A 25,759-nucleotide genomic window follows, 5' to 3' on the forward strand; every position below is an offset into this window, starting at 1 on the left:
AAAATTAAACTATACAGAAAACCAAAAGAAAAAAAGAAATTTAAACCAATATTATCATATTTAAAACCAGGCTTCTGAAATGTAGCTATCAAATTTAGTTATCTGAAATAACCTAAATTTTTATTCATATAATAAAGATAATATTTTGCTATAATTACCCATATAAAATTTTGGCTATAGTACACAGAAGCTCTAAAGATTATTATTAAGATTAAAGACAATGACTACAAATTTTCAATTTAGGATTAACCATGTTTATTGCCCTTAGAAATATAACTGGATCTGATAATTTCTGATAAATACTCATGAACTAAAAATAAATTTAAAAGTCCTATAGGACATATACTGCTAGATATTAAGATTTACTGTAAGGCTGTAGTAATCAAGACATTATGGGTTGTGATGCAAGGACGGAAAAACAAACTAATTGAAGAGATTATAAAGTCCAGAAACAGATGCACACATATAGTTATTTGATTTTTTTTAACTTTTTATTTCATATTGGAGTATAGCCAATTAACAATGTTGTGAAAGTTTCAGGTGCACAGCAAAGTGACTCAGCCATACATATACATGTATCCATTCTCCCCCAGACTCCCTCCCGTCCAGGCCGCCACATAAAACTGAGCAGAGTGCCCTGTGCTATACTAATTATACTTTAGATGTAATTATTTTTATACCGTTTTAAAGACTACTTTCCCAAGAGAAAGTTGTTTTTTTTTTTATGTCCATGCCTCTCTCTCGCTTTGTCAGCTTACCCTTCCCCCTCCCCATATCCTCAAGTCCATTCTCTAGCAGGTCTGTGTCTTTATTCCTGTCTTACCCCTAGGTTCTTCATGACATTTTTTTCTTCTTAAATTCCATATATATGTGTTAGCAAACAGTATTTGTCTTTCTCTTTCTGACTTACTTCACTCTGTATGACAGACGCTAGGTCTATCCACCTCATTACAAATAGCTCAATTTCGTTTCTTTTTATGGCTGAGTATATTCCATTGTATATATGTGCCACATCTTCTTTATCCATTCAACAGATGATGGACACTTAGGTTGTTTCCATCTCCGGGCTATTGTAAATAGAGCTGCAATGAACATTTTGGTACACGACTCTTTTTGAATTATGGTTTTCTCAGGGTATATGCCTAGTAGTGGGATTGCTGGGTCGTATGATAGTTCTATTTGTAGTTTTTTAAGGAACCTCCATACTGTTCTCCACAGTGGCTGTATCCATTTACATTCCCACCAACAGTGCAAGAGGGTTGCCTTTTCTCCACACCCTATCCAGCATTTATTGTTTCTAGATTTTTTGATGATAGCCATTCCGACTGGTGTGACATGATATCTCATTGTAGTTTTGATTTGCATTTCTCTAATGATTAATGAAGTTGAGCATTCTTTCATGTGTTTGTTGGCAGTCTGTATACCTTCTTTGGAGAAATGTCTATTTAGGTCTTCTGCCCATTTTTGGATTGGGTTGTTTGTTTTTTTCTTATTGAGCTGCATGAGCTGCTTATAAATTTTGGAAATTAATCCTTTGTCAGTTGCTTCATTTGCAAATATTTTCTCCCATTCTGAGGGTGGTCTTTTGGGCTTCTTTATGGTTTCCTTTGCTGTGCAAAAGCTTTGAAGTTTCATTAGGACCCATTTGTTTATTTTTGTTTTTATTTCCATTTCTCTAGGAGGTGGGTCAAAAAGGATCTTGCTGTGATTTATGTCATAGAGTGTTCTGCCTATGTTTTCCTCTAAGAGTTTGATAGTTTCTAGCCTTACATTTAGGTCTTTAATCCATTTTGAGCCTATTTTTGTGTATGGTGTTAGGGAGTGTTCTAATCTCATACTTTTACATGTACCTGTCCAGTTTTCCCAGCACCACTTATTGAAGAGGCTGTCCTTTCTCCACTGTACATTCCTGCCTCCTTTATCAAAGATAAGGTGACCATATGTGCGTGGGTTTATCTCTGGGCTTTCTATCCTGTTCCATTGATTTATATTTCTGTTTTTGTGCCAGTACCATACTGTCTTGATTACTGTAGCTTTGTAGTATAGTCTGAAGTCAGGGAGCCTGATTCCTCCAGCTCCATTTTTCATTCTCAAGATTGCTTTGGCTATTCGGGGTCTTTTGTGTTTCCATACAAATTGTGAAATTTTTTGTTCTAGTTCTGTGAAAAATACCACTGGTAGTTTGATAGGGATTGCATTGAATCTGTAGATTGCTTTGGATAGTAGAGTCATTTTCACAATGTTGATTCTTCCAATCCAAGAACATGGTATATCTCTCCATCTACTTGTATCATCTTTAATTTCTTTCATCAGTGTCTTATAATTTTCTGCATATAGGTCTTTTGTCTCCTTAGATAGGTTTATTCCTAGATATTTTATTCTTTTTGTAGCAATGGTAAATGGGAGTTTTTTCTTGATTTCACTTTCAGATTTTTCATCATTAGTGTATAGGAACGCCAGAGATTTCTGTGCATTAATTTTGTATCCTGCTACTTTACCAAATTCATTGATTAACTCTAGTAGTTTTCTGGTAGCATCTTTAGGATTCTCTATGTATAGTATCATGTCATCTGCAAACAGTGACAGCTTTACTTCTTCTTTTCCAATTTGGATTCCTTTTATTTCCTTTTCTTCTCTGATTGCTTTGTCTAAAACTTCCAAAACTATGTTGAATAAGTGGTGAGAGTGGGCAACCTTGTCTTGTTCCTGATCTTAGTGGAAATACTTTCAGTTTTTCACCATTGAGGATGATGTTGGCTGTGGGTTTGTCATATATGGCCTTTATTATGTTGAGGAAAGTTCCCTCTATGCCTACTTTCTGCAGGGTTTTTACCATAAATGGGTGTTGAATTTTGTCGAAAGCTTTCTCTGCCTCTATTGAGATGATCATATGGTTTCGCTCCTTCAATTTGTTAATATGTTTTATTATATTGATTGTTTTGCGCATATTGAAGAATCCTTGCATTCCTGGAATAAACCCCACTTGATCATGGTGTATGAACCTTTTAATGTGCTGTTGGATTCTGTTTGCTAGTATTGTGTTGAGGATATTTGCATCTATGTTCATCAGTGATATTGGCCTGTAGTTTTCTTCCTTTGTGACATCCTTGTCTGGTTTTGGTATCAAGGTGATGGTGGCCTCGTAGAAGGAGTTTGGGAGTGTTCCTCCCTCTGCTATATTTTGGAAGAGTTTGAGAAGGATAGGTGTTAGCTCCTCTCTAAATGTTTGATAGAATTCGCCTGTGAAGCCATCTGGTCCTGGGCTTTTGCTTGTTGGAAGGTTTTTAATCACAGTTTCAACTTCAGTGCTTGTGACTGGTCTGTTCATATTTTCTATTTCTTCCTGATTCAGTCTTGGCAGGTTGTGCATTTCTAAGAATTTGTCCCTTTCTTCCAGGTTGTCCATTTTATTGGCATAGAGTTGCTTGTAGTAATCTCTCATGATCTTTTGTATTTCTGCAGTGTCAGTTGTTACTTCTCCTTTTTCATTTCTAATTCTATTGATTTGAGTCTTCTCCCTTTTTTTCTTGATGAGTCTGGCTAATGGTTTATCAATTTTGTTTATCTTCTCAAAGAACCAGCTCTTAGTTTTATTGATCTTTGCTATCGTTTCCTTCATTTCTTTTTCATTTATTTCTGATATGATTTTTATGATTTCTTTCCTTCTGCTAACTTTGGGGTTTTTTTGTTCTTCTTTCTCTAGTTGCTTTAGGTGGAAGGTTAGGTTGTTTATTCGAGATGTTTCCTGTTTCTTAAGGTAGGATTGTATTGCTATAAACTTCCCTCTTAGAACTGCTTGTGTTTCATCCCATAGGTTTTGCATTGTCGTGCCTCCATCGTCATTTGTTTCTAGGTATTTGATTTCCTCTTTGATTCCTTCAGTGATCACTTCGTTATTAAGTAGTGTATTGTTTAGCCTCCATCTGTTTGTATTTTTTACAGATCTTTTCCTGTAATTGATATCTAATCTCATAGTGCTGTGGTCAGAAAAGATACTTGAAACAATTTCAGTTTTCTTAAATTTACCAAGGCTTGACTTGTGACCCAAGATATGATCTATCCTGGAGAATGTTCCGTGAGCACTTGAGAAAAATGTGTATTCTGTTGTTTTTGGATGGAATGTCCTATAAATATCAATGAAGTCCATCTTGTTTAATGTATCATTTAAAGCTTGTGTTTCCTTATTTTCATTTTGGATGATCTGTCCATTGGTGAAAGTGGGGTGTTAAAGTCCCCTACTATGAATGTGTTACTGTCGATTTCCCCTTTTATGGCTGTTAGTATTTGCCTTATGTATTGAGGTGCTCCTATGTTGGGTGCATAAATATTTACAATTGCTATATCTTCTTCTTGGATCGAACCCTTGATCATTATGTAGTGTCCTTCTTTGTCTCTTCCAGTTATTTGATTTCATGATAAAGGTGGCCCTACAGTGCAGCGGGGAAAGAGTGGTCTTTTCAATAAATGATGCTGGATCAACTGAATATTCAGATATAAAAAAATAAATCTTGACTGCTATCTCATACCATATACAAAAATCAACTCTAGTTGATATAAACAACAAAATGAAAAAGACCAAACAATAAAGCTTTTGGAAGAAGCATAGGATAATCTCTTCATGATCTTGCTTGAGACAGGAAAAGATTTCTTAAACAAGACTCAGAAAAATATTAACCATAAAGGAAAAAAGGGATAAACTGGACTACATTAAAATTAAGACCTTCTCATCAAAAGATAAAAACAGCAAAACGAAAAAGCAAGACAAAAAGCAGAAGATTCTTAGAATATATATATATATCCAACAAAGGATTTATATTCAGAACATACAAAGAATTTCTTCAAATCAATAATAAAAAGGCAGATAGCCTCTTAGAAAAATGGGCAAAAGACCTGAACAGCCACTTCATAAAACAGAATATCCAAATGGCCATTAAACAACTGAAAAAGTGCTAGTCCTTCATTAATTACCAGAGAAATGCAAATTCAAATCACAATGTGATACCATTACATAACCACCAGAAACTCTAAAATTAAGAGATGCACAGTATCAAAGAGCTGGTGAGGATAAATCAACTGGAGTTCTCAGATACCACTGCTTCAAGTGTAACTTAGTCTAACTACTTTGGAAAGCTGGTTAGCAGTACCTATTAAAGCTGAATAAACACATACCATATGACATGGCAGTTTCACTCATACAATATTCACAGAAATGTTGCTACACACAATGATAAAGATGAATCTCACAAATATAATATTGAGAGAAAGAAGCCAGACAAAACAGAAATCCTATATGATTCCATTTACATAAAGTTTCAAACACTTTATTATATTAGGTTAAAATTGATAGTGTTAAACGGACAGCGGTTATACTTATGGGAAGGGGCTGACGGTGAGGGACATCAGGGCATGATGGTGCTTTGGGGAAAGTGGTAGCATTATATAACTTGATGTGGATGTTGGTTACATGTTATTTCACTTGGTGAAAATTCACTGGACTATACTATTATAAATTGTGTACTTTTCTGTTTGTATGTTGTTTGTATCTTTGCTGTTGTTTCTGTCCCCCAAAATACTTCAGGGAATGAAAACCAAATATTATGTGAAATGAGAGTCTGCTGAAGCCCCACCAGGAGTTTGGAGGTATAATGGAGGATTCTCAACTATATTACCATTTTGTATAATCCCAATTCTTCTGAATTAAAATAGTAGAATCATAGGAGAAAAGATAAAGAAATAGACACAGTCTAGGTAGGTGACAAATTATACTAGGAAAATTAAGAATGCCAGATACATTTTATAAAAACAGTCACACAGGCAAACTTCTGAGATATTGCAGGTTCGGTTCCAGACCACTACAGTAAAGTATCTCAATAAAGCAAATCACACCAATTTTTGGTTTCCTAGAGCATATAAGAGTTATGTTTACACTGTACTATAGTCTATTAAATGTCTAATAGCATTATGTCTAAAAAACAATGTACATATATTAATTTAAAAATACTTTATTGCTATAATATGCTAACCATTATCTGAGCCTTCAGCAAGTCGTAGCAGTAACATCAAAGACCACTGACCACAGATCACTATAACAGATACAGTAATAATGAAAAAGTTTGAAATACTCCAAGAATTACCAAAATGTTACACCGAGACACCAAGTGAGCAAATGCTGTTAGAAAAATGGTACCGATAGACTTGCTTGACACAGGGTTGCCACAAACCTCCAGTTTGTGAAAAATGCATTATCTGGGAAGTGCAATAAATTGCGGTATGCATATACTGCCTTTGTAACTGTAGTTTTGCAGTATAACCAGTGGTTAAGATTAAAAAGAAAAAATATATAAAAGAAAAAAAAGTCTGGTAAAACAAAGTTTCATAATTCAGCATTTTAAAATACAGCCTTATAAATGTGTACAATATATACCACATTGTCTGGCAAAATCAAGTTTAGTAATCAGCATTAAAAGCACTGTAATTGCTCAATAGTTTAAAACACATTGCAAGCAACATTTTTCTTTAATATTACTTACTCAGCGTATTGTGGTCTGTGTGAATACCTTGTATAACAGATGTTCTGAGTATCAGCTCAACATCAGAACCTATTTTTATTAGCTGTTAAGAAAAAAAAAAATAGACTAAATCCTCCGTTTTTTCAATGGTTCACATGAATGTACTGTTTTTGAAAACTAAAGGTTTACAATTTTTTTTAGGTGATACTTGCCTTTAACTTCTTTTTTTTAAAGAATATATTTATTTATTTATTGGCTGCATTGGGTCTTCGTTGCTGCGCGCAGGCTTTCTCTAGTTGTGGCAAGTGCACAGGCTTCTCATTGCGGTGGCTTCTCTTGTTGCGGAGCACAGGCTCTAGGAGTGCAGGCTTCAGTAGTTGTGGCTGGCAGGCTCTAGAGCGCAGGCTCAGTAGTTGTGGTGCACGGGCTTAGTTGTTCCGTGGCATGTGGGACCTTCCTGGACCAGGGCTCAAACCCGTGTCCCCTGCACTGGCAGGCGGATTCTTAACCACCATGCCACCAGGGAAGCCCCTTGTCTTTAACTTTTTGTAACCATTCCAAGCATACAGAAAGCTCAGACATGCGTATATTTTTACCTCTTATCTATCCATTCCATATTTTGTTCCAAAACAGATTGTAGTATTTTTTGTTGTAATATATATTTTACAATGTGTTTAAAATGTGCATTTTGTTTTTTTGAGAGGGGCTGAATCTTTCTTTTACTGTAGAGTTGGATGTTCTGAACACTAGAAAGAGTACTGGATCAGGAGACAGAATACTTGGACTCCCAACTCTGGATCTGTCATCAAGTGTATGGCCTTGGGTTAATACCTACTCACTAAGTTTCAGAACTCATCATTGCAAAATGAAGAACTGAACTAAAACAGTGAGTCTCAAAGCTGTGGACCCTGAGACCCTTTCAGGGGACCCGTAAAGTCAAAATTATTTTCATAATACTAGAGCTGTCTGCATTGTTTGAGTTGTGAGCACAAGTAGAGTTTTCTCTTTGGAATACCATTTTTACTTTTATAGACAAACTCTGTTTATTCAGATTTGGGTAACTGGCAGATAGGTGAAATGAGTATGTCACTTTAAGAAAACAACTGACAGTATTTAATGGCAATGATAAAATTCAAGCTTTCAAGCAAAAATCAGAATTCTGGAGAAGCTGTATCTGTCACTGTAAGCTTGACAGCTTCCCAATACTTAAAGATTTTTCTGATGAGATGGATATTAAGATATAATTTTAAAATATTACATATTGAACTATGTCAACATTTGGAAGATCTGCATTACTTGCTGAACCTACATTTTCCAAATCATTGATGCATGATGTTATAAAACATCCATGACTGAAAGATCCATTCAAAGGGAAAGACAGATTAAAATCTGTTGGTCTACTAAATAACCAACAGATTTATATGTTATACCTATCAATATTTACCGTATTAGAGAAGGGCATATTGGAGAAGAATATCGTAGGAAGAAGCAACAGCATAAATGGCCTGAGGTAGGAAAGTTCTTGGTAAACTGAAGCACCCTCAAAGAAGGCACTGAGACTGGAAGAGTGAGAAGTACATGGTGAATTGAGGCAGGAAGTTAACAGGGGTCAGATAATACAGTGTTATAGGTCATGGTAGGTAGAGACTTTAGATTTTAATTTGAATGGGATGAGGAGCCATGGGGATTGTGAGCAGAGGAGTGATGGGATATGCCTTTTTTTAAAAGGCTCACTGCCTTTTATAAGTATTGAGAATAGGCTGCAGGGAGTTAGGGCAGAAGCAAAAAGACCCACTAGGAGGCTGCTGTAACAACCCAGTGAGAAATAATGATGGCTTGAACCAGGAAATAATAATAGGGCAAATAAGAAGTGGTTGAATTCTGGGTATATTTTGAAGGTTAAGTCAACAGGATTTGCTGCCAGATTGGATGTAAATGTGAGAGAAGGAAAGCAGTCGAAAAAGAGAGCACCAAGGGTTTTGGTCTGAGCATCAAAAGGAGGGAGCTGCCATTAATTGAAATGGAGAAGGCTGTAGGAGAGCAAAGCCTCACCTCCCTACAGAGCTGAGAAGGGGCTTAGAAGGGGAGAGAAAGAAAAACAATGCGACTCCTCACCCACTGGAGGTGCATAAACTGAGCTGAGTCTTAGGTTTAAGGCTGGAAACAAGGCTAGATAAGAAACAAGGGATTATGGGAGATCAAAGGGGATGAGCAGGATGTGGTATGTATAAGTCCTAGGAACCACCCCGGCAAAGGATAAACACACACACCCACACACATCCATTGGTCTAACAGATAACAGAGTTCCGCATTGCATCTAACCTTTAAAGAAATTTACCACTTGTTGAGGTCTGATATCAAAGAATATTCACAATTATTTGAAAAGGCTTATATATACACCTACCCTCTTCCAACTACATATCTGCATAAGGCTGAATTTTCTTCATATAATTCAATCTAAAAAAACATACAGTTGGGCTTCCCTGGTGGTGCAGTGGTTGAGAATCCGCCTGCCGATGCAGGGGACACAGGTTCGTGACCTGGTCTGGGAAGATCCCACATGCCGCGGAGCGGCTGGGCCCGTGAGACATGGCCGCTGAGCCTGCGCGTCCAGAGCCCGTGCTCCGCAATGGGAGAGGCCACAACAGTGAGAGGCCTGCATACGGCAAAAAAAAAAAAAAAAAAAAAAATACAGTGCCAGATTGAATGAGGAAGCAGGTATGAAAATTTAGCTGACTCCTATTAAGCCAGACATTAAAGAGATTTGCAAAAATATAAAATAATGCCTTGCTTCTTACTAAATTTTTTGGAAAATATAGTTATTTTTCATAAATATTGTATTTAATAGGTAATGAGCTTATTTTTTTTTTCTTTTTTGCGGTACATGGGCCCGAGCTTATTATTTTTAAATTATTTAATCAACATATATTTTAAAAATTTCTCAGTTTTAAATCCTAGTATGGTAAATATTGATAGGTATAACATATAAATAGCACTTTTTGGGGTCTTCAGTTTTTCGGAAGGTAAAGTGGTCTTAAAACCAAAAAGTTTGAGAACTGCTGGTCAAGAGAATGCCTATGATTCATTTTGGTGCCAAGACTTCATGACAATACATGACAATGTAATTATCTAAAAACTACTAAGTATTTAATATATGCAGAGTTACAGAAAGTATAAAATATACACTTGTATATAACAAATATCTAATTTCAAGAGTGCTTAATGTGGGCTTCCCTGGTGGTGCAGTGGTTAAGAATCTGCCTGCCAATGCAGGGGACAGGGGTTTGAGCTCTGGTCCATGAAGATCCCACACGCTGTGGAGCAACTAAGCCTGTGTGCCACAACTACTGAGCCTGTGCTCTAGAGCCCACGAGCCACAACTACTGAAGCCTGCATGCCTACAGCTCATGCTCCGCAACAAGAGAAGCCACCACAATGAGAAGCCCGCACACCACAATGAAGAGTAGCCCCCACTCACCACAGCTAGAGAAAGCCCGCACGCAACCAAAAATAAATAAATAAAATAAATAAATTTATATATAAAAAAAAGGAGTGCTTAATGTTAGTGTTCTACAAGTAAAATTAATTTGGGAGATGGTAGTTCATTTTTCCAGTTTAGTTAATATAAACAGACCTCAATTAAAAAATTTTTAAATCATGACTTCAAAATTTAAAAAACACTTACAGGCATACCTCAGAGATATTGTGGGTTCAGTTCCAGACCACCACAATAAAACAAATATCATAATAAAGTGAGTCATACAAATTTTTTTGTTTCCAACTGCATATAAAAGTTATGTTTACAATATACAGTAGTCTATTAAGTGTGCAACAGCATTATGTCTAAAAAAACAATGTGCGTACCTTAATTAAAAACACCTTATTACTAAAAAATGCTAACCAGCATCTGACAATGCAGGGTTGCCCCAAACCTTCAATTTGTAAAAAACAGATTCTGTGAAGTGCAATAGAGCGAAGCACAATAAAACGAGGTATACCTGTACCATATTGTTATTAATCAGTCTACCAAATAGCAAAATAGTACAAATTTCAGTATATACATTTTAACTTCTCTTCATGTCATGACCTGATTAGAATGTCATTTTAACTTCTTTCATGAATAGAAATTACATAGTCCCTGTTTGCCCTATCATACGCTTAAGTGAAATCTCCCCCTTTTTTCTTTATGTTATAGGGAAAGAAATCCTTAGGCTATCTCATTTTGTCTCATTATTTTATCATAGATATTTACTATTTCAAAAATAGCATTTTCTCTACTAAGTAGAAAAGTATTTGTATAAAAATTTTTTTTTCACTATGTGGAAATTCTATTAAACATGGAAGAATTTCTCTAATTTGTACCTTCCTCTTTACCAAACCAATTCTTCGAATCTTAATTATTCCAGCAAATAATTTGTCATTTTTCATTTTCTTTCTAATGGTCCTTTCCCTACATTTATACAAAGTTAGATACAGGAACACCTAGGAAGCAGTGTTCCTTCCTAAGACAGAGACAATGTGTATATGCATATGATTTTATACAGGAAAAGAATCATTGTGCACTTTTTCAACGAACATGTACTAGGAATACTAGGGAGCTCACCGACTAGTAGATTGTCTTCAACTGCGGCAAGTGACTAAAATGCAAATACAGAAGGCAAAGCAAGAATAGTTCATAAACTCTGGCTGGTTAACTTTCACAGCCAAGATATGAATTTAAAAAAAACTTCTGTCTAGTTGAGCTAAATGAGTAGACGTTCCCTCTGTGTAACTCTGAGTGAGTTACCACAACACTCACTCTCCTTAGTTTCAGTCACTTGCCTTAGATGAAGACAGCATTTCTGTGAACTTCTGGGTTGGTTCAGCTGCTCTTACTTTGATCATGGCTACACTAATGTTCTTTTCACCAGGCAACTTGCTATCTTAAGGGTGTAGGCTGATGACCCTGAGAAGGTGAGCCAAACCAAACAATTGAAGGTTATCTATAGTTGTGATGGCTTGCTTTAACTATCAAGTAATGATTTTTATTTCATATAATCCCTCTATTTTTATCATTTCCTTAATTGCTAAAATTGGAGTTTTATTATAATTGAAAAACTTAATTACTGTACCTCTTCTATTTTCTTAGGAGAAGTTTCACTTTTATTACATTTGAATTCTTCATTTATCTTTATTCTGGCTGCTAGAAAAAGAAAAAATATGTATATAGTTATTTGCTTTTCTTTCTTTTCCTTTTTCTTTTTAAATATTTATTTATTTATTTTGGCTGCACCAGGTCTTAGTTGCGGCATGCAGGATCTTCACTGTGGCATGTGGGATCCTTTGTTGCGGCATGTGGGATCTTTAGTTGAGGCATGTGGAATTCTTAGTTGCGGCATACGGACTCTTAGTTGCAGCATGCATGCGGGATCTAGTTCCCCCGACCAGGGATCAAACTGGCGCCCCCTGTATTGGGAGCATGGAGTCTTACCCACTGGACAACCAGGGAAGTCCCTGCTTTTCTAATTTATAATTCCTGTCCCAATAATTTACATATTATTCATTATACTACGATACTATATGCTATACACATATATCTACTAGTTCTCTAGTAGAAAAAATAATTTTGTCCCATGTAAAACAAAGTATAAAAATAAGAAATTTATTTAAAAAGTTCTTGGAGAGCTTTTGACAGGCTGGCAAATTTGTAATTAAACTTAATACATATTTTTAGCACTCTAATACTTTTGTGTCCTGCTTTTTATTTCTAATTTCATTTTGAACCTCTAGCTATGAGATCCTAATAAATTCAAGTTAATACTTTGTTTTTGTAAATCTAAGGATTTGAATTAACATGCTTTTTTTAAGATGGCAAAACTCAATGCATACAAGCATGTTAACCCTACCCCCCCCCCGCCCCCCGCCAAACACACACTTAAAATGAAGATATAGCAGCAAAGAGGATATACAAATAATTCTGGGTGCCTTGACTGACAAGTAAAGTGACTGATAAATAAAACTTTTGTTCATATACCACTGAGACTTTGGCATCACTACAGCAGCATAATTCAATATAACTGATAAACTGCCTTACAGTGTGCTGTGAGCATTTAATGGAACAATTCATGTACAGTGCTTAGTAAATATGCAGTATTAGCTATTCTTATAATTATTTCACTTAAAAACATTTAAAAATATGTTATGCTGATGGAGATTAGCCATAAAACCTTCCTTCTGTGCTCGATACATTTCAATATGTAAGGTGGGTAAGAGTTTAGGCTTTGGAGCCAGAATGTTTAGGCTAAATCCCAGCTCCACGTCTTACTAAGTATGATGTGGGGTAAATCCTTTCACATTTTGTCAGTTTTCTCATCTGAAAAAATAGAAATTATGATAGTAACTACCTCACAGGGCTGTGATAAGAATTAAATGAGGAATTTGTGTAAAGTACATATAATAGGAGGCATATACTTTAATATTCAAGAAATTTTTTTCGATAAATTACAAAAACTTGAATTCCTAGGGACAGTGGGGACACTTTACATAGGTGGCCTCTTTCTTTTAAATGGAGGTTGAATTTTTTAATTTAAATTTTTATTTTGGCATAGTTGATTTATAATGTTGTATTAGTTTCTGTTATACAGCAAAGTGAATCAGTTATACCTATACATATATCCACTCTTTTTTAGATTCTTTTCCCATATAGGTCATTACAGAGTATTAAGAAGAGTTCCCGGGCTTCCCTGGTGGCGCAGTGGTTGAGAGTCTGCCTGCCGATTCAGGGGACGCGGGTTCGTGTCCCGGTCCAGGAAGATCCCACGTGCCGCGGAGCGGCTGGGCCCGTGAGCCATGGCCACTGACCCTGCGCGTCCGGAGCCTGTGCTCCGCAACAGGAGAGGCCACAGCAGTGAGAGGCCCGCATACCGCAAAAAAAAAAAAAAAGAAGAGTTCCCTGTGCTATACAGTAGGTCCTTATTAGTTATCTATTTTATATATAGCGGTGTGTATATGTCAATCCCAATACCCCAATTTATCCCTCCATCCCTCCCCCAAGGTGCCTTCTTAAAGAGGTTTAGAAACTGAGTATGACCAACACAGAACCTAAGCTTTAGAGCTCTGAGTTCCGGATAAGACAGAAACCACTTTAAACAGTGAAATACTGAATTTGGAATCATTTGTGATAGATTCTCTTTCATAGCTGCTGTCACTTCTAGAAAGACACAAAGTATTAACAATATGGTAGTATCTGGTCCTAGAGGATGTGAAAATTTGATTATATAATAGACAAATGAGTTTCATGGCTTGAACATAAGGCAAGTAATGGAGCACATTGAAATTCTGATCCTCTTTTTTTTCCTAATTTTTTAAGAAAAGTTGATCTTTAAATTTTTTTCTTTGTAGATACTTCTCAAAGAAGGGTAAGGTAAACTCATTTTTATTTAAAAAAACATTAGGGGAGAGATCGTGAAGGTCATTCCCCAAGATAGGTCTTGACCACCATACATGGTCTCTTGTATTATTAGCAGCCACCTAAAGAATGGACTTGCTCCAAAGGGGCAAAATATAAACTTACCTTCTAATGCCCTAGCATCATTTTTAAAAACTTGTTGTCTGGTCCTGTGCAGTGTTTTAAAGAGCTGTAAAACCTATAAAGAAAATTAGAATTCAGACCTCAAAAGAAAAAATTTCACATTTTACATAATTACATGGATTAAACAGTATTTATTTTCTGTTTGTTTTTTAGACTATTTTTCGAAATAGTTGGTGAAAACAAGGGTTGGCCAAAATAACTTTCCCTTGATTATTTATCTTTAAATTTTAAAAAAATTAGCCTTATGTATTTATAAAAACAAGGCAAAATTCTTTGAAACAAAACAATACGAGAATGGTTAAAAAGTTAATGATTCCCCCTGCCAAAACTAGTTTGCTAAGTTAATCAACTTTACCAGTCTGGTATTTGTTCTTATTTTGCTTAACCTGAGAACTTCATCTGCTCTTAAAGTCATACACACATGCACACAAACTCGTGAATATACTACATCTTAGAAGAGGCCAGAGGAAGATGTTTCAGATAATTCAGGCAGGTTTAATTGTGCTTTCTCAAAAAAGAAGTGGAATGCTGAGACTTCTGAATATTCTAAGACTGTGCTAAAAACAAACAAACAAAAAGGTATTCAATATTGACCCCCCAATATTGCTCTTTCTTCTGTCTTCTCAATTTCAGTTATGGAAAATAATGGACTTCTCAAGCCAGAAATCTCTAGGTCATTCTTTAAATCTACCTTACTCCTCATGTAGAAACTGTAGGGATGTTTCTCTAATCTTTTGTACATTCTCCATCACCCAAAACAATTTAAGTTCAGACCTCTCCCTATCTCTTGCTTAGACTACTGACAAAGATTTGTCACTCTGCCACCATTCTCTCCTTTCCCCAAGTCCATTCACCAGATAACAATACCTAAACTTTACTAAGTGTATCCTGTGCGCTAGGCACTATTTTAAGTATTTTACATATACTAGAAAACCTAAAATATCAAAGGCAGATACCAAAACAGAAACAGAAAACAGGGAGCAGAAAACATAAAAATAAAACAAAACAAAGACTGACCAACCCACAAAGAACCTTCTCAGAAACATAAATTATTGCAAACATGGAATAACAACAAAAAGAAGTTATAGTAAATTTAAAAAGGAACATTGAGAAAATGCCCCCAAACTCTTGGATATCAAAAGAGTGATAGCAAAGATTAAGTTGAGAAAAACTACCCCAAAAGTTGAATAAGAATTCCGAGATACAAAATAAGGAGAGAAAGGATAAGAAAATTAAAGGAGTAGTCTAGATGGACCAACAGTTATATTCACAGATCTCCAACAAGACTGAACAAAGAAAACAGCCTCCATCAAGTGCTCAACACAAAACCCATGAATAATCCTGGAGGGAAAAAAACAGTTCACATATAAAAAATAGAAAATCAGAATGGTACCTGATTTCCAAATAGCATCACTGTGAGAAGACAATGGTATAAAATCTTCAAGTTTTGTATAAAATGTCCAGCTTAGAACACCATACATATCCAAACTATCACCTAACTGCAATGGCAAATAAAGATTTTTAGAAATGCAAAGTCTCTTATTTGCCATACGCCCTTTCTTGGAAAGCTACAGAAGATTGTGCTCCACCAAAATAAAGAGATGAATCACAAAAGAAAAAAAATGGGAATGAGGGACACAGGTAATCCAACATTGGAGAGGCAGAGATGATGGTGAAGGACAAATATAGGTCAGCATTTCTGCAGCCAGCATAGAAAGCAACTAGTCTGGACTATAGCAAAAGGCTATATATATATATATTTTTTTTGCAGTACGCGGGCCTCTCACTGTTGTGGCCTCTCCCGCTGCGGAGCACGGGCTTCGGACGCGCAGGCTCAGCGGCCATGGCTCACGGGCCCAGCCGCTCCGCGGCACGTGGGATCCTCCCGGACCGGGGCACGAACCCGTGTCCCCTGCATCGGCAGGCGGACTCTCAACCACTGGGCCACCAGGGAAGCCCGCAAAAGGCTATATTGCTCTACAAAAGATGCTGCTAGGAAAAAACGATACTAGTAGACATCAGTTTTGCTCAGAGTTCGGAAATAGCTATGTAGGAAAATGATAATAAAAACAAGACAGTTATTAACTTCAAGAAAAGCTGGGACTTCCCTGGTGGTCCAGTGGTTAAGACTCCATGCTCCCAATTCAGGGGGCCTGGGTTCAATGCCTGGCCGGGCGGGGAACTAGCTCCCACATGCCACAACTAAGAGCCTGCATGATGAAACTAAGACTTGGTGCAGCTAAATAAATACATATTAAAAAAAAAAAAGAAAGAAAGAAAAACTAAGACTTAGAAGAGAAAGGCAACGTAATCATATATTTATATTAGAGGGCTCAGCTGTGGACAAGTTCTATATAGTCATATTAATATCAAAGATGAAAAACTGCTTCACCAAAATCTGTATATTGAGAGGAATAGGGTATAAGGGGGAACTTAGTCCTCAACTTTCATAGACAAAGGTCAATAAATATCCCCAAAGAGATAAAAAAAAAATCAATAGTAGTTTAAACATGTTATTTAGAAACATGGAGGTAAATATCAGAAAAAATAAGTAAAATGATTAAAAGTACTTATATTTGGGAGCAGGAATTGGGAGTATGTAGAAGTCAGTAGACACCTACTGGTTTCTGTGTAACACTATTTGACTTCTTAAATTTTACACATTTATCCCCTTTATAAAAACTAAAAAAATTATTTTAAAAAGATAAAGGGAAAGGACACTATCAAGAAAGAGAAAAGACAACCCACAGAAGGAAAGAAAATATTTATAAATCGTATACCTGATAATGGGCTAGTATCTAGAATGTATAAAGAACTTCAACAATTCAAATAAAAAACTAATTTAAAAATAGGCAAAGGATTTGAATAGACATTTCTCAAAAGAAGACACACAAATGGCTACTAAGGCCATGAGAAGATGCTCAACATAATTAGCCATCTGGGAAATACAAATCTAAATTTCAGTGAGGTACCACTTCATCCCAATAGGATGGCTACAGTCAAAAAAACAGACAGTCCATAACATGTGTAAGATGTGGAAAAATTATAACTCTTATACATTGTTGGTGGGAATGTAAAATCCTACAGCTGCTTTGGAAAAGTTTAGCAGTTGTTCAAAAAATTAAACAGAGTTATCTATCATATGACCCAGCAATTCCATGCCTACATATACAACCAAGATGAAAACATATGTTCATATAAAAACTTGCACATGAATGTGCATACTAGCATTATACAAAACAGTCAAAAAGTAGAAATAACCCAAATGTCTACCAACTCAGGAATGGATAAATAAAACATGGTGTATCTATATTGTTATGGCTTGAATTGTGTGTCCCCTCAAAAGACATGTTTAAGTCCTAATCCTCAGTACATGTAAATGTGACCTAGTAGGGTCTTCACAGCTATAACTGAGTTAAAATGAATCATTAGAGTAGGCACTAATCCAATATGACTAGTATCCTTAAAAGAAGAGGATAATGCCAGGTGAAGAAAGAAACACAAAGGTGTAAGACCACCATATGAAGATGAAGCATAGATTGGAGTGATGCAACAGCAAGCCAAGGAACACTAAGGACTGATGGCCACCATCAGAATTTAGGAAGAAGTAAAGATTCTGCCCAGAGTTTCAGAGGGAGTATGGCTCTGCTGTCACCTTGATTTCAGACTTCTAGCCTCCAGAACTGTGAGACAATAAATTTCTGTTGTTTTAAGCCACTCAATTTGTGGTAATTTGTTAGAGCAGCCATAGGAAACTAACACAGATTTTACTACTGGGAAGTGGGATGCTGCTGTAACAAACATCTAAAAATGTGAAATTGGCTTTGGAATTGAGTAACGTGTAGAGACTGGAAACATTTTGAGATGTTTGATAGTAGAAGTCAAGACTGTCTTGCAAAGATTGTTGGTAGAAATAGGGACATTAAAGGTGTCAGAACATCACAGAAACCCAGGGAGTTTAATATTACAAGAGCGGTGGAAGAGATTGCATGGGATTAAGAAAAAAGTGAGAAGTAAGTAAGCCTAATCATTTTACATGCTATTCAGGGAAAAAACAAAGTGATTCCATTAGTACAACAACCAGTAACCCTACTTTAAGAATTAGTATTAAGAAAAAGAAAATTAGTATTAAGAAATGCCTTAGGGCTTCCCTGGTGGCACAGTGGTTGAGAGTCCGCCTGCCGATGCAGGGGACGCGGGTTCGTGTCCCGGTCCAGGAAGATCCCACGTGCCGCAGAGTGGCTGGGCCCGTGAGCCATGGCCGCTGAACCTGCGCGTCCGGAGCCTGTGCTCCGCAACGGGAGAGGCCACAACAGTGAGAGGCCGGCGTACCGCAAAAAAAAAAAAAAAAAGAAATGCCTTAGAGCTAATATCACCTTGGAGTTAATAAACTTTTATTAAAATGTAGACAGCTAGGTCATAGACTGTCTTCTCTTCCTAATTTACTTATATTGGTTGGACAAATTCTGGCAGTATATATGGAAAGTCAAATTACTTAGCCTTTTTGCCTCAAAAAGGCTTGAATAATGGGCTAATTTTAAGGGTGGATGATATAATTTCTGTACGAGGTATCACTTTAGCTGGTTAGTACTTTTCTGTCTCTTCTAAGTCTGGGTTATATGCCCCTCTTGAGTACATCCACAGCAGTGGGCACTTACTACAATTACTTGCTGTGTCCCCTACTTCCTGAAAGGCTTCTCGGTCATCTTTGTATCTTCCACATGGCACAGGTGTCTTCTACACATGGCAGTTCTCACCAAAAGTGTTTCTGGAATGAATTCTATTTAATTTCATTTGTATTCAAGTTTTCCAAGCAACTTGGATGGTCCATATGATATTTCTTCTTCATAGAATACTCTTTTCTCTATTCTAGCTAGTTTCTAACAAAACTTCAGGTCTCAACTCATACTTTTATGAGGGATTTTTTTTTTCTTTTTTTTGCATCCCTCCACACAGGTTAAATCTGAGTTATGTGCTCACAAAACACACTGTATTTTCAACAGAAATATACATCAGGGAACTCCCCTGGTGGCGCAGTGGTTAAGAATCCACCTGCCAATGCAGGGGACAGAGGTTCAAGCCCTGGTCCAGGAAGATCCCACATGCCTCGGAGCAACCATACCCACAGGCAACAACTACTGAAGCCGGTGCGCTCTACAGCCCATGCTCCGCAACAAGAGAAGCCACTGCAATGAGAAGCCCGCGCACCGCAATGAAGAGTAGCCCCCGCTTGCCACAACTAGAGAAACCCTGCGTGCAGCAACAAAGACCCAACACAGCCAAAAATAAAGAAAATAAAAGATAAAAAAAAAAAAAAAAAGGAAATATAGATCAATGGAACAGGATAGAAAGCCCAGATATAAACCCATGTACTTATGGTCAACTAATCTATGACAAAGGAGGCAAGGATATACAATGGAGAAAAGACAATCTCTTCTATAAGTGGTGCTGGGAAAACTGGACAGCTACATGTGAAAGAATGAAATTAGAAAACTACCTAACACCATACACAAAAATAAACTCAAAATGGATTAAAGACCTAAATGTAAGACCAGACACTATAAAACTCTTAGAGGAAAACATAGGAAGAACACTCTTTGACATAAATCACAGCAAGATCTTTTTTGATCCACCTCCTAGAGTAATGGAAATAAAAACAAAACAAAAATAAACAAATGGGACCTAATGAAACTTAAAGCTTTTGCACAGCAAAGGAAACTATAAACAAGACAAAAAGACAACCCTCAGAATGGGAGAAAATATTTGCAAACAAATCAACGGACAAAGAATTAATCTCCAAAATATACAAACAGCTCATGCAGCTCAATATTAAAAAAACAAACAACGCAATCCAAAAATGGGCAGAAGACATAAATAGACATTTCTCCATAGAAGACATACAGATGGCCAAGAGGCACATGAAAAGCTGCCCAACATCACTAATTATTAGAGAAATGCAAATCAAAACTACAATGAGATATCACCTCACACCAGTTAGAATGGGCATCATCAGAAAATCTAGAAACAACAAATGCTGGGGAGGGTGTGGAGAAAAGGGAACCGTCTTGCACCGTTGGTGAGAATGTAAATTGATATAGCCACTATGGAGAACAGTATAGAGGTTCCTTAAAAAACTAAAAATAGAATTACCATACACCCCAACAATCCCATTTCTGGGCATATACCCAGAGAAAACCATAATTTAAAAAGACACATGCACCCCAGTGTTCATTTCAGCACTATTTACAATAGCCAGGACATGGAAGCAACCTAAGTGTGCATTGACAGATGAATGTATAAAGAAGATGTGGTACATATATACAATGGAATATTACTCAACCATAAAAAGGAACAAAATTGGGTAATTTGTAGAGACAGAGATGGACCTAGAGACTGTCTTACAGAGTGAAGTAAGTCAGAAAGAGAAAAACAAATATCGTATATTAACGCATATATGTGGAATCTAGAAAAATGGTACAGGTGAACCGGTTCGCAGGGCAGAAATAGAGACACAGATGTGGAGAACAAACGTATGGACACGAAGGGGGGAAAGCTGGGGATGAACTGGGAGACTGGGATTGACATGTATACACTAATATGTAAAAAACAGATAACCAAAAAGAACCTACTGTATATTAAAAAAAAAAAAAAACACTGTGTTTTCAATTCAAACCACTTACTACACTTGTAATTAATTGTTTAAACTCTCCCTACCTGCCAGATTTCTGTATGAAATTACTGTTGCTTCCACTATGCCTAGACAGTATAGGCTAAATGCTGGCTGTTAGGTGCTACTAATAACTATTATGGACGCTCAGTAAGTTTTTTGAATGAATAACCGTTTACAATTTTGTTTCTCTTGGTCTTGTGACATATATTGAAATGTACTAAGAACAGAGTTCAGTAGTACAGGAGGCACTCTTGGTGGCTCCCTGTTATTGACCAACAATTGTAAGCACTGCTTTTCCTTACTATACTATAGCAGGCCGTTTCCAATTTTCCATATCTCAACCAGTGACAGGGACTGGTCTCAACCGGCCATGCTGATAATACTTAAAGTTAGGGATGGCTGCTCCCAGAGAACTGTACACCGCCCAGGAATGCGCATCAGTTTGACAAGAAATAAATCCGACACCAGGTCCTCGGGGATGTGACCCCCGACCCCGGCGGGGCCATCACTTCCCAAGCTCGTTCAGAACACTCAGGAATCACAGGTTTCTGCTCTGTCTCGCTAAGTGCTACTTCTGGCAAACGGTTTTGCTGGGAATCGGTTTCCTTGGTTCCTAGACGTCTGTGCACCTTCTGGTTATCTGACGAAACCTTTCACCTCATAGGAAGGTTTCAGCGCAGGACTGACTTTGGGGTCTCGTACAATTCCCAAGGATGTGAAATGGGCCCCTCACACAAACGTTCGGTGTGGAGATGGCAAGGGGGCAGAACTCAAGTCGCCGGCATGCATCACGGACAAACATTCCGTACCCGGCAGACGAAGTAGGACCACCTGTGTCGCCCTCTCTCCTCCGCACCTGCACAAACCTTCGACTGCCCTGCAGGGTCGGTCACCAGCTCCTCAGCTGTAAAGGCCACATACTCCGTGGAGGGTCCTGAACCCCAGCTACAGAGATTTCAGACTACGTTCGCAAGGCCGCGCTCTTACCCACCCCGCCGGCATCGCACCCAACCCCTCCCCGGACCCAGTCACCTTGGCCGCCTGACTCATGGCTCTCCTCACAGCTGCGGCTACTTCTCCAGCGGTCGAGTCGCCCCGCCTCTCTGCAACCAGTCACCGCCTGGTGTGGACGGTCCAACACCCCGTAGGCACGTTCTTAACGAGCCGCAACCAATCACCACGCAGCATCTCCTTCGTAGCCCCGCCCCCCGTGGAGGGACAGGCGTGAGGTGTTTGCTAAGCCGGTACCCTCTAGGAAAACCGCGAGGAGCCGCCGAGCTCAATTACAGCCGAGAGGGGAACGGAAATCACCTGGACGCCATGTTAGTTAGGGGCAGCGGCACTTCCGGCCATTTCTGAGGCAACCTCCGGTGGTGGAGTGTGCATTGACACTTAGTTGATGGCTTCGGCACCTTTATGTACTTACCTCCTGTTTGGCGGTTGGGGTTATCTATTAAGGAATCATTATTTTAACGTTTCTGGGTTGCAAATGTGTCCTTGCAAAAGTGCATAAATAAGAGCCAAGCCCTAACAACTACAGTAGGCGTTGACTGGAACGCTGACTCCCAAAAGCGCTATTGGTACGTTATCCCACTTCATTCCTCTAGAAGGAGAGGTTGAGTTACTTGCTCAAGTCCACACGATCAGCAAATGGAGGTCTGGGATACAAATGCCTATGATTAACCTGAAAGCTCAGTCTTACCCTCTACTCATCCTGCCTACTCAACTCGCCCTACTCCTTGGTTTTGCTGGTCAAGAGGTTGGAAACAGATAGTTTATTAGCAGCATCATGATCATAAACAATCATAAAGCATTTAAGTACATTTAACTTATGACCTTGCAAGCATCAAGAAAAATATCTCAACCTTGCTCCCATTGCATAATCGTTTGTCTTCCCTACCCATCCCCCCAGGTTAACTTTTAGGTAAAATTGACTTTTTATTAGGAATGAAAGATTTAGACCAATGGATATCCAAGACCCTTTTCCTTCTCTGTGATTTATGTCATTTTAAAGAATATTGCAAGTCATCATAAGAATAGCAATAGTTGACTTTTTAAAAATTAAAATGAATTGGATTTGCAAAAGAGTGTTTAACATAAGCAATTAAACCAAATATTCTGGATACTGTCTTTTATCCAGGAAACAATAAATTCGATGATCTTGTGACATTGTATAGTAGTGCCTTCTGATTGCTAATGAATGATTCAAAGATGCCAATTTTCATTTTCAGTTTAGAATCACAGCCCAATCTCCTAAACATTCGTAATTTATTTTTATAATTTCTGGCTAACTAGGGTCCTGTATTCAGTTAACTAAAGCCGCTTATCTGCCAATATTTGAAAGTATAGTTTCCATAGTGCCCAAAAATCAATTCAGTCCTGAAGCTTCTCTTCTCTTAGGTAAATCTGTATGGTTCCTTGAGCTGTTCCATAAAAGAAGCGACTATTCTGGTTGTTCTGGGAATACGTCTTGGTTTGTTGGCATCTCAAAGTGTGGGACCCAGAACTGAACAGGAAATTCCTACATGTTCATCATGTAAGGTCATGGACTATGTGGTAGGCAGACTAATGGCTTCCAAAACATGTCCCTATTTAAATCCTAGGAACTTTTGAATATATTATTACCATTTATGACAAAAGGGGCTTTGCAGATGTGATTAAATTAAGGATTTTAAGATGGGAAGGTTATCCTGGGTTGTCTGATGGGCCCAATGTAAACACAGGATCTTTTTTTTTTAAGATTTACTTATTAGTTATTTATTTATTTATATTTATTTTTGGCTGTGTCGGGTCTTAGTTGTGGCACCCGGGGTCTTCACTGAGGCATGTGGGATCTTTCGTTACAGCACATGGGCTTCTCTCTAGTTGTGGCGTGCGGTTTTCCTCTTCTCTAGCTGTGGCACGCAGGCTCCAGGGCAGGTGGGCTCTGCAGTTGTGGCGCGCAGAATCCAGAACAAGTGGGCTCTGTAGTTTGCGGCATGCGGGTTCTCTAGTTGAGGCGCTTGAGCTCAGTAGTTGTGGCACGCTGGCCTGGCTGCCCCGTGGCATGTGGGATCCTAGTTCCCCAATCAGGGATAGAACCCGCATCCCCTGCATTGGAAGGCAGATTCTTTACCACTGGACCACCAGGGAAGTCCCAACACAAGGATCTTTATAAGTGGAAGAAGGAAGCAGAGTCAGAGAGAGGTTTGCAGATGCTCTTCTGTGGTCTTTGAAGATGGAGGAAGGGCCAGAAGCCCAGGGACACAGGTGGCCTCTAGAAGACAGAAAAGGCAAGGGAACCGGTCTCCCCCAGAGCCTTTAGAAGGAATGCAGCCCTGCTGACACCATGATTTTAGCCCAGTGAAACCCAATTTGGACTTCTGACTTCCAGAATGTCATCTGCTTGTGGCCCCTTCCATCTTCTAAGTCAACAGTGGAGCATCTTCAATCTTTGATTCTCACCCCTGCTTCCATCATCATATCTCCTTGTCTGAGTCTCACTGTCCCGTATCCCTCTTTCATTTAAAGGGGTCCATGTGATTACACTGGGCCCACCTGGATAATTGAGGAATCTCCCCACCTGAAGACCCTTAACTTAATCATATCTGCACATCCCCTTTACCACGTAAAGTAACATATTCACAGGCTCCAGGGATTAGGACATGGAAATCTTCTGCCTCTCATACCCACTTTGGGTGAAGCTGGTCAATAAGGATGAAATGGAAGGAAATGTAGGAGAAGCAGCCATGGGCCCGATTGCTTAATAGCTTATAAGCCAAGTTTAGGATTTTATATTTAATTCTATGATGAAATGCCTTACCATCAGGAGAGTGACATCATGATTTATATTTTATAAAAATCATCTTGACTACTGTATAGCAAATGGACTAGAGTAGAAGCAGATAGGCAAACTAGGAGGCTTTTGAAGTACTCCAGGCAAGATATGATAGAGGCTTGGATTAGGCTGGCGGAGTAGAGGAGGTGAGAAGTGATTAGATTCATATGTGTTGAAAATCCACAAAGAAGAGTTGATGATTGCAAGACTTTCGGCTTGCGCAATTTGGTGAATGGTATCATAGTAGATGTAAAATGCTGCAGGAAGAGGTTTTTAGATTGTTTGTTGTGAGGGAGTAAAAATAAATTTGAAGTGCCTGGTAGACATCCTACTGAAGGTGGTGAGTAGGCAGAAATATGTATCATACACCAATCTGGAATTAAGAAGTCGGGAGATAAATACTGGAGTCATTACTCTGTAGAAAGCAAAGCCTCTTAGTGAAAGATGACCATATTATTTACTACCCAACCCAGTATATATTCATTTTTTAATTTTGACAATTTCAGTCTTACAGAAAAGTTGCAAGAATGATTGAATTTGCAAATACCTTTCACTCAGTTTCCCCTACTGTAAACATTTTACTACAGTTGCTTTATCCTTTTTTTGGGGGGGGATCTCTTTACTGTTTGAAAGTGAGTTGCAGACACAATACTGCTATACTCCTAAACACTTCAGTAGGTTTTTCTCCTACAAAAAAGACATTCTCTTACATCAGTGGTTCTCAAAGTGTAGTTCCCAGGTTAGCAGCAACTGCATCACCTGGAAACTGTTAGAAACCTAAATTATAGAGCCCCACCCCAGATCAACTGATTTTGATAATTTTGCTATATGTACGTGGGGAAATTAACAAGACTTTCAAAACTATTTCCTAATTTGTATGCATTATTTAGATTTCACCAATTGTCTCAGGAATGTCTTTAATACCAAAAGTACCAAATGGGACACTTTTGTTATTAAAGGGGACCACTATCAATAATTTTGCCAAGGTAAAGTGCTAAAGGTATAATTTTTCATAATAAGGACACTTGGAGATTAAGTGTTAGAGAAGAGGGCAAAGAATGGAATGCATTGAAAGACCTGGAACAGAAGGCTCACTATGAAGGAGAAATAGCATCCAGAAAGGTAGGAGAGTGAAGGCTTTTGCTGAAAAGAGGGCATGGTCAACAGTGGCAAATGTTGCCAAGGGGTCAAGT

At 38.0% G+C, this 25,759-nt stretch overlaps 1 protein-coding gene across 2 annotated transcripts in view; it reads right to left on the reverse strand.

The window, feature by feature from the left end:
• LYRM7 (LYR motif containing 7) overlaps window positions 1–21,987 on the reverse strand; it is a 47,418-nt gene extending 25,431 nt beyond the window's left edge. The window contains exons 1-4 of one of the 2 annotated variants that reach the window (XM_060008914.1): window positions 21,782–21,987; window positions 14,062–14,134; window positions 11,621–11,691; window positions 6,531–6,612 (exon numbers count right to left, since the gene is read on the reverse strand). In XM_060008914.1, coding sequence (XP_059864897.1) covers window positions 6,531–6,612; window positions 11,621–11,691; window positions 14,062–14,134; window positions 21,782–21,799 — 244 coding nt within the window. In that variant the 5' untranslated portion in view covers window positions 21,800–21,987. The remainder of the gene's footprint in view (window positions 1–6,530; window positions 6,613–11,620; window positions 11,692–14,061; window positions 14,135–21,781) is intronic. The other variant, XM_060008915.1, reaches the window with a different exon arrangement.
• Window positions 21,988–25,759: the final 3,772 nt, after the last annotated feature.

The sequence above is a fragment of the Delphinus delphis genome, chromosome 3 (genome assembly GCF_949987515.2).
Source record: "Delphinus delphis chromosome 3, mDelDel1.2, whole genome shotgun sequence".
NCBI lineage: Eukaryota > Metazoa > Chordata > Mammalia > Artiodactyla > Delphinidae > Delphinus > Delphinus delphis.